Source organism: Oncorhynchus masou, chromosome 1 (genome assembly GCF_036934945.1).
Source record: "Oncorhynchus masou masou isolate Uvic2021 chromosome 1, UVic_Omas_1.1, whole genome shotgun sequence".
Lineage (NCBI taxonomy): Eukaryota > Metazoa > Chordata > Actinopteri > Salmoniformes > Salmonidae > Oncorhynchus > Oncorhynchus masou.
The window spans coordinates 38,081,004-38,097,474 of NC_088212.1; the positions used below are offsets into that span (position 1 = coordinate 38,081,004).

Sequence of the window (16,471 nt, forward strand, 5' to 3'; positions counted from 1 at the left end):
TGCCGCAGATACCACCCCTTCTTATACCTGTTCCGTCGGGTGTGGAGCGGACGTAGGTGGGCAGCATCTTGACGGTGGCCTGGTCATGACTCTCCTTGGCCAGGCCCCTTTTAATCTCCTCTCCCATCCTCCTCTTCACCTCCAGCAGCTGCTCCCGGCTCAGACGCAGGTCGTCCAGAACACGCTGCCGCTCAGCATGTTGGGTAGCCAGCCGGTAGGCCACCGCCGTCACCATGGCCGCCCCCTTCCCGCTGCCGTCCTCTGAGCGCAGGAAACGCACGTCGCAGTCCGGCACCAGACGCCGTACCATCTTGTGGAGCCGCCGCGCAAACCTGGGCGAGGAGAGGCACAACTTTACTTTCAAGCTTATTAAAATGTTAAAAAGGTTTAATTAGCGATTAGTAAACTGTTGGTAAATTAATTACAATCTGTTCATGTTTCTTATTAGTGAATTCATGTGTATAAACCATTCCTTACTTGGTCTTGTAAATTTAATTGGCACTTGAGATTTAAGGTTAATTTCCATTGTAATTCCCCTTATCCGGTGTAATTTATACAGAACAAAAATATAAAAACGCAACATGCAACAATTTTAAAGACTTTACTGGAGTTACAGTTCATATTAGGAAATCAGTCAGTCAATTGAAATCAATTCATTAGGTCCTAATATATGGATTCCACATGACTGGTAATACAGATATGCAGCTGTTGGCCACAGATAACTTTATCAAAAAAGAAGGGCCACACAATAGAAAGGGCCTCAGGATTTCATCACTGTATTTCTGAGCATTCAAATTGCCAACGATAAAATGCAATTGTGTTCGCTGTCTGTATCTTATGCCTGCACATACCATAACTCCTCACCACCATGGGGCACTCTGTTCACAACGTTGACATCAGCGAACTGCTCGCCCACACGACGCCATACACATGGTCTGTGATTGTGACGCCGGTTAGACATAGTGCCACATTTTCCTAAAATTATGCTGGAGGTGGCTTATGGTAGAGAAATACATTCACGGGGTCTTCAAACGGGCAGCGGTTCGTGTGCAAAGTATATGATTACCGTGAGAGTAGTTCCTAAATGTACCAAAGTATTCTCGTTCTCTCTCGTAACAAGCCACAATATTGTGTCAGTCTGCTAGGGACCTGTTTCTAATGTATTAAGTGTGTATATTTATCCTGTGTTATCATTTAGTTAGCTAGTAAACAAATAATTAAACCAATTTGTGTAGTACTGAATCATAAGAACGGGGTTTTGCAGATGCAGGAGGTTACGAGTGTTCAGAATGATGATATTATGATTAATGAGTTCAATGTTTATGGATATAATATATATAACCTTTAGAGTTTAATTCGGGAGATGGTTAGAGTTAAATAAACAAATAAAAATATACCGCTCATGATGCCCCAATTCCTAATGAGTGAATTGTTGCATGATTAATTAAAAAATCGGTAACAATTAAACATCTTTAGTTGATTAGATAAATAACAGTCAGATTAATGAAAGTAAAGTCACAATAATAGTTTATTATAGGATTCCTATACTTCACAGCGAGTCATGGCTCTGGTGTGAAACTCAAGAGTTGTGGGTTGAGTGTCAAATTGAGCCTGAATACATTTGAATGAAATGGGATATTGTGCAATTGCATTTAATTTTTGATGTGGTGAAAGGACTGGAGTAGTAGTGTATTTGAGCCTTGCACTGCTTGAGATCTACAGTGTCCACAAGGGATAGAGGATATGAGGGAAATGGTAGCACTTGATTTGAAGGTCTTATTTTACATGGCGTAGAATCTTAAATTTGACCAGTTTCTCACAGCAGGAAAATAACCCTGCAGAAACAGGAAATCTGAATTAGTGTGTGAATTATAATTAATAAACATTTTTTGGGGGGATGGATACATTTTTGTAAGGGCAAATCAAGTCAAGTGGAAATTACAAAGTCTTTTTAAACAAATACACTAAAAGTATGCTGCAGGAAATTTCCTGAAACAACAGGGTGATCAAATTCAAATCCAACTTCTGTAGAGCAGGATGACCTGTAAGCCAACCAAATTCATGACTGGCATTTGAGATGAGGGTCAGTTCCACTGTAATTACACTGTGCAGTCTAGTTTAGTTCATTCTAATGCCTTAGAAGTAAGAGCACTTCTTCTATACTTTAGTGAGTAGTAACCCCGAGTGGTGTGTGACAGAGAAGATGTAGATTACCTGAGTATCTAGTAAAATATGTTAAGTACCATTTCAAGTACAACACTTAATCTGTTCTATCCTGAATTGGTGGGAGCCACAATGACAATGTCATTGATCCCCACTCTGTTAGAGATAACCCCAGAGTACAGCATCGCAAAGCTCACACACACACTTGGGCCAAAACACACAAAGACTGCTCCACTCACTGTGGGTGGTTCTTGTAGACAGAGCCGTCCACTCCTATGGTTGTCCTCAGCCTCTCCGCAGCCTTGTTGTCTCTGATCTGTCTCAAAACAGAGACTAGCGTGGCAGCACACAGGTGGGCGGCCCGTGTCGACACCACCTGACACACCCTCTGAGTGGCCACGCAGTCCTCCCCAGAGGGGTCCAGGCCCAGCCCCCTCAGCACCTTCTCCGCACTCACCAGACCCTCCTGGTCTCTGTCAGAAAGAGAGCACCACCTCAGTTACATACTGGCTTAAAAAGTATAACATTAGGTTTGGTACTTGCTCATCATTATCATCATCACACTCATTATCATCATATTCATCATCAGCAGCATCATATTCATGATCATCAACCAAGTTATATAAAGATACAAGACAGAGTCAATGAAAGAGCCATGCCATCTTATTTTATACCTTGATGAAATAGGCCCATAGTCTCACACATATTGTACACTCATACTACTGACTTGTCGTTTTCGATGGCGGATACGAAGCTGGTCTGGAAGTGTCCAGTGGTGAGGAGGTCAGGAGTGGTGTGACCCTTGAACGCCAGGTCCTCCTTGGCCATCTTCACCAGGATCAGACGCACCAGCTCCCCCATGTACATCCCACTGATCATCTTCTCAAACCTACACACGCACACACACGCAAATCCTGTCATGATTACATGGTTGGTACAGGCGAGCACATCAGAGGTGGAGCTCGAATGATTGCTCTCTGTCTCATGGAAATAGTTTGTGTTTAGCTGTATATAGTCAGCTAACTTGTTGGTTGTTCAATCTTGTTTCTACCGATGTAATTCATACGGAAAACAGCCCAAGCTGCTTGCTATAGCTTGCTAGTCTGTCTGGCCAGAAAAGTTGTTTGGTAGTAAATTTGGCCTGACTTGGTGTGTCAACTTCAGCTGTCACTTTCAGCTGTCACTTTCACTTGCTAGCCATGCAGACAACCAGCTAACTAGCTGCCAAAATGGAGATCAGAGTAATGTTGTTTATCTGTTAGGCGTAGGTTATGGTTTGTCATGTTTGCTAGGTACAGCTATTTACTGTTATCCTAAAATTTGACACCTTAGCTGTCGTGTTAGGGTAGAAGTAATCTATGAAAAGTAATCTGACCATGGGTCTTGACGTGTGAGTACCCTAAATAGCCTTTATGGTTGTAATCTAACCCCGCTGATCATCCATGACCATATTAAGTGTGTATGCTTAGTGGGACCATCATTTGTTTTTCAACAGGACAATGACCCAACACAACTCCAGGCTGTGAGTGTTGCATCAGATGACCTGGCCTCCACAATCACCCGATCTCAACCCAATTGAGAGGGTTTGGGATGAGTTGGACTGCAGAGTGAAGGAAAAGCAGCCAACAAGTGCTCAGCATATGTGGGAACTCCTTCAAGACGGTTGGAAAAGCATTCCAGTTGAAGCTGGTTGAGAGAATTGCAAAGCTGTCATCAAGGCAAAGGGTGGTTACTTTGAAGAATCTCAAATATATTTTGATTTGTTTAACACTTTTTTTTAGTTACTACATGATTCCATAATGTGTTATTTCATATTGTTGATGTCTTCGCTATTATTCTACAATGTATAAAATAGTCAAAATAAAGACAAACCCTTGAATGAGTAGGTGTCCAAACTTTTGACTGGTACTGTATGCACACCATGAACTGGGAAAATCTGGACACTAAGGTTTTCATGAAATAATTTTGATTGACTGAAAGCGCTGTATGACATCATGATGATACTGTTTACTGTGAGATGGGAATGGGAGGCGTGTAACTGTACCACATACAATATTATGGAAAACCCTAACAGTTGATTATCAGGAAGAAAGTGTGTATAGTTGAGGAAAAAAAGAGAGGAAGGAGAGCAAGACAAGTGTGAGAGGGACAGATAGAGATATAAATAGTATCCTATTTGTTGCTGCCCCTCTCCTTCCTCCCTCCCCCCGTTATTCTAGGTTCATGACAGGAGTGAGGGAAGTGATTGGGAGAGACATGGCTCAGCACCAGGCAGGGAGGAGGAGTTGGAGATGATTGGAGGGATAGAGCGAGGATAAAGAGGGGAAGAGGAGTGTGAAGAGGGGAAGAGGAGTGTGAAGAGGGGAATGGATGGAGAGGGGAAGAGGAGTGTGAAGAGGGGAATGGAGGGAGAGGGGAAGAGAATGGAGGGCGAGGGGAAGAGGAGTGTGAAGATGGATAGGGAGTCAAAGTCAGGACTATTATCAAAATACTGAAAGAGAATTTCCCCAAACTACTTCACCCATGGCAAGCCCTCTCAGTGGATGAAGCTATGATACAACTTGACAGTAGACTACTGTGGAAGCAGCATAGGCCCCCCAAAAAACAGTAAGTGGGGGGTAAAATATTGTGTCGCTGACTCCTGGATTGGCTACTGCCTAGCTTTCAGTGTGTACATAGGTCGGGGGGATCAAGCAATTGAACTTGGCTTAGCCTGCAGAGTTGTCATGGAGCCATGAGGAGCTCTCTAGTTACAACACTATGTCTATGCTGATGACAATATCTTCTTGATGTCGACATACTTTTGTGGCTGTCTTTATCAATCTGGCCAAGGCTTTCGACTGTCAATCACTGCATTCTTATCGGCAGACTCAACAGCCTTGGTTTCTTAAACGACTACCTCGCCTGGTTCACCAACTACTTCTCAGATAGAGTGCTGTGTGTCAAATCGGAGGGCTTGTTGTCCGGACCTCTGGCAGTCTATGGGTGTGCCACATGGTTCATTTCTTGGGCTGACTATTTTCTCTGTATACATCAATGACGTCGCTCTTGCTGCTGGTGATTCTCTGATCCACCTCTACGTAGAAGATACCATTCTGTATACTTCTGGCTAGAGGGAGACCAATTATGATTTTTCAACGCCAATACCGATTATTTTGGGGACCAAAAAAAGCAGATACCGATGAAATCGGACAATTATATATATATATATATTTGTAATAATGACAATTACAACAATACTGAATGAACAATACACCCTTTTCCTTTAACTTAATATAATACATACATAAAATCTATTTAGTCTCAAATAAATAATGAAACATGCTCAATGTGGTTTAAATAGTGCAAAAACGCAGTGTTGGAGAAGAAAAGTAAAAGTGCAATATGTGCCATGTAAAAAAAGCAACGTTCTAAATTCCTTGCTCAGAACACATGAAAGCTGGTGGTTCAATATTCCCAGTTGTTCAATATTCCCAGTTAAGAAGTTTTAGGTTGTAGTTATTATAGGAATTATGACACGTCGACTATTTAGCTCTAAACCATTTGTATTTCATATACCTTTGACTATTGGATATTCTAATAGGCACTATAGCATTGCCAGCCTAATCTCAGGAGTTGATAGGCGTGAACAACTCTGTAAATCAAGCATTGCTAAGAGCTAGCCCAAACAACTACCTCTTTCCCTACTGTATTTAATTTCGCTCCTTTGCACCCCATTATTTGTATTTCTACTTTGCACATTCTTCCACTGCAAATCTACCATTCCAGTGTTTTACTTGCTATATTGTATTTACTTTGTCACCATGGCCTTTTTTTGCCTTTAGCTCCCTTATCTCACCTCATTTGCTCACATCGTGTATAGACTTGTTTCTACTGTATGTTTGTTTTACTCCATGTGTAACTCTGTCGTTTTATGTGTCCAACTGCTTTGCGTTATCTTGCCCAGGTCGTAATTGTAAATGAGAACTTGTTCTCAACTTGCCTACCTGGTTAAAGGGTGAAAAGGTGAAATAAGGAAATAAAATAAAAGCTGCTGGCAAACGCAGTAAAGTTTGAATGCTTACGAGCCTGCTGCTGCCTACCACCGCTCAGTCAGACTGCTCTATGAAATATCAAATCAGACTTAATTTATAATATAATAAACGCAGAAATACGAGCCTTAGATCATTAATGTGGTCGAATCCGAAAACTATCATCTCGAAAACAAAACGTTTATTCTTTCAGTGAAATACGGAACCGTTCCGTATTTTATCGAACGGGTGGCAACCAAGTTTAAATATTGCTGTTACATTGCACAACCTTCAATGTTATGTCATAATTTTGTAAAATTCTGGCAAATTAGTTCGCAAAGAGCCAGGCGGCCCAAACTGTTGCACATACTCTGTGTGCAATGAATGCAAGAGAAGTGACAATTTCCCTAGTTAATTCATGTTAGCAGTCAATATTTATTTTAACTAAAGAATGCAGGTTAAAAAAAAATATACTTCTGTGTATTGATTTTAAGAACGGCATTGATGTTGATGGTTGGGTACATTCGTGCAACGATTGCGCTTTTGTTAAATCATCCCCCGTTTGGCGAAGTAGGTTGTGATTCGATGATAAATTAACTAGCACAGCACTGATTATATGCAGCGCAGGACAAGCTAATTAAACTAGAAATATCCATCAACCATGTGTTGTTAACTAATGATTACGTGATGATTGATTTTTTCCCCCTATACGTTTAATGCTAGCTAGCAACTTACCGTGGCTCCTTGCTGCAGGTGTTCAGCCTGCAACGCAGTTTCCTCGTGGAATGCAATGTAATCGGCCATAATCGGTGTCAAAAAATGCTGATTGGTGTGAACTTGAAATCGGCCCTAATTAAAATCGGCCATGACGATTCATCGGTCGACCTCCACAGGTTTGTGTTAACAAACCTCCAGACGAGCTTCAATGCCATACAACACTCCTTCCGTGGCCTCCAACGGCTCTTCAATGCATGCAAAACTAAATGCATGCTCTTCAAATGATCGCTGCCCGCCCATCTAGCATCACTACTCTGGACGGTTCTGACTTTGAATATGTGGACAACTACCTAGGTGTCTGGTTAGACTGTAAACTCTCCTTCCAGACTCACATTAAACATCTCCAATCCAAAATAAAATCTAGAATCGGCTTCTTATTTCACAACAAAGCCTCCTTCACTCATGCTGCCAAACATACCCTCATAAAACTGACTATCCTACCAATCCTGGACTTTGGCGATGTCATTTACAAAATAGCCTCCAACACACTACTCAGCAAATTGCATGTAGTCTATCACAGTGCCATCCGTTTTGTCACCAAAGCCCCATATACTACCCACCACTGCGACCTGTATGCTCTTGTTGGCTGGCTCTTGCTTCATATTAATTGCCAAACCCACTGGCTCCAGGTCATCTATAAGTCTTTGCTAGGTAAAGCCCCACCTTAGCTCACTGGTCACCATAGCAGCACCCACCCGTAGCACACATTCCAGCAAGTATATTTCACTGGTCATTCCCAAAGCCAACTCCTCCATTGGCCACCTTCCCTTCCAGTTCTCTGCTGCCAATTACTTTTTTTATCACTGAAGCTGGAGTCATATCTTCCTCTCTAACTTTAAGCATCAGCTGTCAGAGCAGCTTACCGATCATTGCACCTGTAAACAGCCCATCCAAATACCTCATCACCATATTGTTATTTTTTGTTGTTGCTCCTTTGCACCCCAGTATCTCTACTTGCACATTCATCTTCTGCACATCTATCACTCCAGTGTGTAATTGCTAAATTGTAATTATTTCACCACTATGGCCTATTTATTGCCTTACCTCCCTAATCTTACTACATTTGCACACACTGTATATATATTTTTCTATTGTGTTATTGACTGTACATTTATACATGTGTATCTGATGTTTGTGTCGCACTGCTTTGCTTTATCTTGGCCAGGTCGCAGTTGTAAAGAAGAACTTATTCTCCAATGGCCTACCTGGTTAAATAAATGGGTGAAATAAAAAAAATAAAACATCAACCAGCTCAGGAGCTACTAGAATGTTGGATGGACAGGCAGGAAAATTGTGGAAGTTTGTGTTGAGGGATGCTCAAAATTGCTATTATTAATGCTTACATGTTGTGGGGACCCTGCAAAGACCCCTTTCCAGAAACCGCAGGCACCTGTCCCTGAAGGCATTCAAAATGCAAATTGAACATTGGCTTTGTGATGGATACAGTGGCAGGAAGCCAAGAGCCAAGAGTGTGGCACCAGGGGGTGTGGACCGATTTGTAACGCATAATTTGAAAGCAGGACAAAATTATGAGTGGGCACAGGAAAGGGTGTGTGGTGTGCATCCGGAGTGGATGCAGGGCAAAGAGTGGGAGAGTGGGTTTTGAAATAATTTCTGAATAGTGTCCTCCGGTCAACTTTTTGATGCCAGGGTCCAAAGAGTTAATTAACCTGTTTGGGCTAGGGGGCAGCATTTTCACGTTTGGATGAAAAGCGTTCCCAGAGTAAACTGCCTGCTACTCAGTCCCAGTTGCTAATATATGCATAGTATTAGTAGATTTGGATAGAAAACACTCAGAAGTTTCTAAAACTGTTGGAATGATGTCTGAGTATAACAGAACTCATATGGCAAGCAAAAACCATGAGAGAAAAATCCAACCAGGAAGTGGGCAATCTGAGGTTGGTCGTTTTTCAGCTCATTCCCTATTAGTCTTTAGAACCTTGTTTGATGCTTCTACTGTAAAGGAGGGGGGAATAAGTCAGAGGTCTGGCAGAGAGCCACGAGCTCGTGATGCGCGTTCATGTGAAAGTTACCTCGTGTTCATGTGAATGTTACCTCGCGTTCCATTGCTTTTCTACAGACAAAGGAATTCTCCGGTTGGAACATTATTGAAGATTTATGATAAAAACATCCTAAAGATTGATTCTATACATCATTTGACATGTTTATACGAACTGTAATATGACTTTTTGTCTGAACTTTTGCTTGGACCTGCCAGCTCGTCGTGAGTTTAGATTGTGTGCTGACCGTGCAAATTAAAAGGAGTTATTTGGACATAAAATGGACTTTATGGAACAAATCAAACATTTATTGTGGAACTGGGATTCCTGGGAGTGCATTCTGATGAAGATCAAAGGTATGTGAATATTTATAACACTATTTCTGACTTCTGTTGACTTAAACATGGAGGATATCTTTTTGGGTTGTGTTGGTCTCTGAGCGCCATACTCAGATTATTGCATGGTTTGCTTTTTCCGTTAAGTTTTTTTGAAATCTGACACAGTGGTTGCATGAAGGGGAAGTATATATTTAATTCTGTGAATAACACTTGTATCGTTTATCAATGTTTATTATGAGTTTCTGTAAATTGATGTGGCTCTGTGCAAATTCATGGGATGTTTTGGAGGCAAAGCCAAATGTAAAGAGGTTTTTGGATATAAATATGAACTTGAGCGAACACAACATACATGTATTGCGTAACATGTTGTCCCAGGAGTGTCATCTGATGAAGAATATCAAAGGTTAGTGATGAATTTTATCTCTATTTCTGCTTTTTGCGACTCCTCTCTTTGGTTGGAAAATCGCTGTATGCTTTCTGTGACTAGTTGCTGACCTAACATGATATGTTCTGCTTTTGCCGAAAAGCTTTTTTGAAATCGGACACTGTGGTTGGATTAACGAGAATGTTATCTTTAAAATGGTGTCTAATACTTGTATGTTTGAGAAATTTGAATTATGAGATTTCTGATGACTGAATTTGGCGCCCTGCAATTTCATTGGCTGTTGGTGAGGGGTTCCGCTAGCGAAATGGGGCGGAACACAGTTCCTAGACAGGTTAACAAGGTGAAAATTACAGTTTCCACAACAAGACAGATGTACTTGGCAGCTGGAGGTTGATATCTTTTCCAGGTGGCCTTGGGCAATAGACAAAGAAGACTAGCGTAATAGACAGTATAGTAGAAGTAGAGAGCGGGCCATGCGTCTGCCCTCTCACTCACAGCTGTTTGCCGGGGTTGAGAGAGCCGGCGTCGATCTCCCGGTCGAAGTCTGTACGGAGGTCATCCAGAGCGCCGTCGTCACCGAATGCCCCCCACTCCATGTTGACACACATCCTCCCCTCGTCCCCCTCCACCAGTTCTAGGTGACGCATCTCCTCCATGTAGCAGGCGTTAGTGCCGGTACCTAGGGGGGCAGCGACAGACAAAAAGGTCATACTGTTGGCAACAGGGACATAAGGACTGACTAATCTGATGATAAAGAAAATCAACCTCTGGAGCAGATATGTGGATATTGACTCATCAACAATCACGCTTCAAAATCTAATTCAGGTTTAGACTTGTACAGAGGTTTCAATGCTAAGCCTTTCTTACACCAAAAGCACAATTGAATATGTCGCAATAAACCCACAGTAGGTGCATTATTTACATACTGATTATACTCCCCTCCATATGTATTTGAACAGTGGACATTTTGTTTCATATATGAGGCGAAAGTACAGAATGTCAGCTTTTATATGAGGGTATGTTCATACATATACAACAATATAAATGCAACATGTTAAGTGTTGGTTTCATGAGATTAAATAAAAGATCCCAGAAATGTTCTATACACAAAAAAACATATCTCTCAAATTCTGTGGACAAATTTGGTTACATCCTTGTCAGTGAGCATTTCTCCTTTGCCAAGATAATCCATCCACCTGACAGGTGAGGCATATCAAGAAGCTGATTAAACAGCATGATCTAAACAGCATAATCATTAAAGCCATACCTTGTGCTTGGGACAATGAAAGGCCACTCTAAAATGTGTATTTTTGCCACGGAAAACAATTCCACAGATGTTTTGAGGGGGCGTGCAATTGGCATGCTGACTGCAGGAATTTCCATCAGAGCAGTTACCAGAGATAATGTTAATTTCTCTACCAGAAGCTGTGTAAAACATTTTAGAGATTTTGGCGATATATACAACCGGCCTCAACCACAGACCACGTGTATGTGGTGGGCGAGCGGTTTGCGGATGGCATCGTTGTGTTGGTGGTGGGGTCATGGTATGGGCAGGGTTAAGCTATGGACAATGAACAAAATTGCATTTTATCAATGACAATTATAATGAACAGAGATACAGTGACAAGTTTACTGCTTTACTGTTTCGACATGAAAGCACTTTATCTAATCCCCCATGTGAATAAGTCACTAGTGTATTAATGTAGTCAAAAGTTTAATATTTGGTCCCATATTCCTAGCATGCAATGACAACATCAAGCTTATGAGACTACAAACTCATTGGATGCTTTTGCTGTTTGTTTTGGTTGTTTCAGATGTTTTGTCCAATAGGAAAGTCAATAATGAATTGTGTCATTTTGGAGTCACTTTTATTGTAAGAATAGAAGATGTTTCTGAACACTTCTACATTCATATGGATGCGATCATGATCATAACCCCCCCCAAATGCTAACCTCCCCTGTTATGTGTAATGGTAAGAGGTTAGCATGTTTTATTGTAGCCTCTCGCCCTCCTTACTCATCATTATTCATGATTTTCCTAATCATGGCATTATCAGGATTAATTTAGATGTGTTCAGAAACATCATATCTACTCATTTAGAAAGTCAGACAATTACTCCAGTCGCCATTCAGTTACTATTGGGAAAACCCCAAAACACAACAAAAACAAACTGCAAATGCTTCCAACGAGTTTGAAATGTCACAAGCTTTATGTAGTAGAGGTCGACCGATTAATTAGGGCCGATTTCAGGTTTTCATAACAATCGGAAATCGGTATTTTTGGACGCCAATTTTGAAGATTTTATTTATTTATTTTTAAACACCTTTATTTAACTAGGCAAGTCAGTTAACTTCTTAAGGTATAGGGGGCAGCATTTTCACTTTTGGTATAAGGGGCAGAATATTCACTTTTGGATAAATAGCGTGCCCAATTTCAACTTCCTGCTACTCATGCCAAGAATATAAGATATGCATAGTATTCAGAGATTTGGATAGAAAACACTCTGAAGTTTCTAAAACTGTTTGAATCATGTCTGAGTATAACAGAACTTATGTAGAAGGCAAAAACCCGAGGACTGACTGTTCAGAATTCTTTTTTTTGAGGTCTCTGTCTGCTCACAGAGTTCTCATTGGCAAACGATATTTCTTAGGAACTTGTTTTCAGTTCCTACCGCTTCCACTGGATGTCACCAGTCTTTGGAATTTGGTTGAGGTTATTCATTTGTGCAATGAAGAAGCAGAGCCAACTAGGAACTGCGTAACACAGAGTTGCGCAAGACTTGAAAGGTAGTTTGGTTTGTTGTCTTCCTGTATTGAACACAGACCCGTCTTCAGTTTGATAGATTAATAATGTTTAAAACTACCTAAAATTGTATTACAAAAATAGTTTGAAATATTTTGGCAAAGTTTATAGGCAACTTTTGAAATATTTTGTAGTGACGTTGCGCATTTTGGAAGCTGTTTTTTTCTGGATCAAACGCTCCAAATAAATTGACATTTTGGATATATATGGACGGAATTAATTGAACAAAAGGACTAATTGTGATGTTTATGGGACATATTGGAGTGCCAACAAAAGAAGCTCGTCAAAGGTAAGGCATGTTTTATATTTTATTTCTGCGTTTTGTGTAGCCCCCGCAGTGTTGAAATATGCTACCCTCTTTGTTTGCTGTTGTGCTATCATCAGATAATAGCTTCTTATGCTTTTGCCGAAAAGCCTTTTAAAAATCTGACATGTTGGCTGGATTCACAACGAGTGTAGCTTTAATTGAGTATCTTACATGTGTGATTTAATGAATGTTTGATTTTATATCATTATTTTAATTTGTCGCGCTGCATTTTCCCTGGGGGTTTTTTCCAAGTGGGACTTAAGCGTCCCCTATACCATAAGAAGTTAAGAACACATTCTTATTTTCAATGATGGCCTAGGAACGATGGGTTAACCTCTCTGGCCCACCCGGGACGCAACCGCACCCCCTGCCAACAATAAATGCAAATGCGCTACGCCAAATGCTAATAGCACTCGTTAAAACTCAAACGTTCATTAAAAATTCACATGCAGGGTAGTCAATTTAAGCTACACTCGTTGTGAATCAAGCCAACGAGTCAGATTAATAAAATGCTTTTCGGCGAAAGCATGAGTAGCTATTATCTGATAGCAGGCAACACGCCGAAATACCAGAAGGGACGTAAACAAAGGAATTAGCGTAGCCGGCGCTACACAAAACGCAGAAATAAAATATAAAACATTCATTACCTTTGACGAGATTCTTTGTTGGCACTCCTATATGTCCCATAAACATCACAATTTGGTCTTTTTTTTCTCGATTAAATCGGTCCTTGTGTACCCAAAATGTCAATTTATGAACACGTCAGATCCAGTAAAAACACATTTTTTAAACGCGACGTTATTTTTTAAAATTAAAAGAAAGTTGCCTTTAAACTTTGACAAAACACTTCAAACTACTTCTGTAATCCAACTTTAGGTATTACTAAACGTTAATAAACGATCAAATTGATCACGGAGCGATCTGTATTCAATAAGCACGAGTTTGGGTAACTATTTCCGGTTCCATTGTTTACAGCTGTGGACTTGACAACCGGATGTGGCTATTACTCAGATGACCAAGGATTTAGTTGAATCGAAATCACAACACTGGCGACATCGTGTGGAAGCTGTAGGAACTGTAATCTCACTCTTAATTATTTTTCCTTCCAATAGACAATACATGGGCTGGCGGATTGATTTTTTCTTTGTCGATTTAGTGACCAGGTTTTCTGGCGATTTTGACCACGGAACTCGTTCTGTTATAGTCACAGACACCATTGAACCAGTTCTAGAAACTTCAGAGTGTTTTCTATGCACACATACTAATCATATGCATATACTATATTCCTGGCATGAGTAGCAGGATGTTGAAATGTTGCGCGATTTTTAACAGAATGTTGAAAAAAGTAGCCCGATCTCTAAGAGGTTTTAACCTCTGCCTTGTTCAGGGGCAGAACGACAGAATTTTACCATGTCAGCTGAGGGATTCAATCTTGCAACCTTACGGTTAACTTGTCCAATGCTCAAACCACCAGCCTCAAAAGGAGCCTGCCTGTTACACGAATGCAGTAAGAAGCCAAGGTAAGTTGCTAGCTAGCATTAAACTTATCTTATAAAAAACAATCAATCATAATCACTAGTTATAACTACACATGGTTGATGATATTACTAGTTTATCTAGCGTGTCCTGCGTTGCATATAATCGATGCGGTGCGCATTCGCGAAAAAGGACTATCGCAGTGCCAAAGTGTACCTAATCATAAACATCAATGCCTTTCTTAAAATCAATACACACAGAAGTATATATTTTTAAACCTGCATATTTAGCTAAAAGAAATCCAGGTTAGCAGGCAATATTAACCAGGTAAAATTGTGCCACTTCTCTTGCGTTCATTGCACACAGAGTCAGGGTATATGCAACAGTTTGGGCAGCCTGGCTCATTGCTAACTAATTTGCCAACATTTTAAGTAATTATGAAATAACATTGAGGTTGTGCAATGTTACAGAAATATTTAGACTTATGGATGCCATCCGTGGTTCCGTATTTCACTGAAAGAATAAAGTTTTGTTTTCGAGGTGATAGTTTCCGGATTCGACCATATTAATGACCGAAGGCTCGTATTTCTGTGTGTTGATTTTTGATAGAGCAGTCTGACTGAGCGGTGGTAGGCGCCAGCATGCTCGTAAGAATTCATTCAAACAGCACTTTCTTGCGTTTTGCCAGCAGCTCTTCGCAATGCTTCAAGCATTGCGCTGTTTATGACTTCAAGCCTATCAACTCCCGAGATTAGGCTGGTGTAACCGATGTGAAATAGCTAGCTAGTTCGCGGGGTGCGAGCTAATCGCGTTTCAAATGTCATTCGCTCTGAGACTTGGAGTAGTTGTTCCCCTTGCTCTGCATGGGTAACGCTGCTTCGAGGGTGGCTGTTGTTGATGTGTTCCTGGTTCGAGCCCAGGTAGGGGCGAGGAGTCCTATAATTACTATAATAACTACGACCTAAAACTTCTTACCTGGGAATATTGAAGACTCAAGTTAAAAGGAACCACCAGCTTTCATATGTTCTCATGTTCTGAGCAAGGAACTTAAACGTTAGCTTTCTTACATGGCACATAATGCACTTTTACTTTCTTCTCCAACACTTTGTTTTTGCATTATTTAAACCAAATTGAACATGTTTCATTATTTATTTGAGGCCAAATTGATTTTGATGTATTATATTAAGTTAAAATAAGTGTTCATTCAGTATTGTTGTAATTGTCATTATTACAAATAAATTTAAATAAATGTTCAATTAAAAAAATGTATTTTTTTTGTATTTAAATCGGTATCGGCGTTGAAAAATAATAATCGGTCGACCTCTATTATGTAGTCATTTTGTGCATTAATACTGTAAAAGTGAATTTGTCCAAATACTTTACATGGAGGCGACTGATATAAATAATATAATAGCCATTTCGCAGAAGCGACTTACAGTCATGCGTGCATACATTCTTTACGTATTTGGGGGGAGGGGGGGTCCCAGGAATCAAAACCACTATTCTGGCATTGCAAGAGTCATGGGCTACAAACTGAGCTACAGAGGACTTTCATTTCTAAACAGTAAAACATATGTATGAAAATACCCTCAAATAAAAGGGTTTACATCCCTGTTAGTGAGCATTTCTCCTTTGCCAAGATAATCCATCCACATTATGTACTGTTGCCTCATGAAATATTTGATCTGAAATCCAAAATTCTGAAATATAGAGCCCCCCCCTCCAAAGTGCTTCATTATCCAAATACATATGGAGGAGAGTGCATGTATGGACTGTATTCACACAATGGAGGCCTCTCAGCAAATACATTTTCATAAACATCAAAACATTGTGAAAGTGAGCACCAAGAGATCCTATAATAATTATGTGTTCTGTATGTAATTCTATGGTGAGGAAATAGGGAGCCAGAACATTGGAAGTCAGTCCTATTGATTGTGTATGGATTGCATTCATGATGGAGTGCTCAGTACCTCGCTCAAAACACTTAGATCGAGAGCATTGTGTTGGATTACACAAATCACAGAAACTCCAACTAATCCCCATATAGGTTAAGATGGAGAGGGACTCACCGACAATGAGGCCTATTTCACAGTGATGGTCGTCGTATCCACAGGTCATCATTGTGCCCACAGTGTCGTTGATTACAGCCACAATGTCAATGTCAAAGTCCTTAGGAAAGATAGAAACACGCCGTAATTAACAAGTGACTCCCT

General features: G+C 40.5%; 1 protein-coding gene across 1 annotated transcript in view; it reads right to left on the reverse strand.

The window, feature by feature from the left end:
- The window catches only part of LOC135543529 (hexokinase-2-like), a 62,701-nt gene that overhangs the window by 12,706 nt on the left and 33,524 nt on the right, over positions 1-16,471 (reverse strand). The window contains exons 6-10 of the mRNA XM_064970870.1: positions 16,328-16,427; positions 10,169-10,352; positions 2,891-3,052; positions 2,403-2,636; positions 28-332 (exon numbers count right to left, since the gene is read on the reverse strand). Coding sequence (XP_064826942.1) covers positions 28-332; positions 2,403-2,636; positions 2,891-3,052; positions 10,169-10,352; positions 16,328-16,427 — 985 coding nt within the window. The remainder of the gene's footprint in view (positions 1-27; positions 333-2,402; positions 2,637-2,890; positions 3,053-10,168; positions 10,353-16,327; positions 16,428-16,471) is intronic.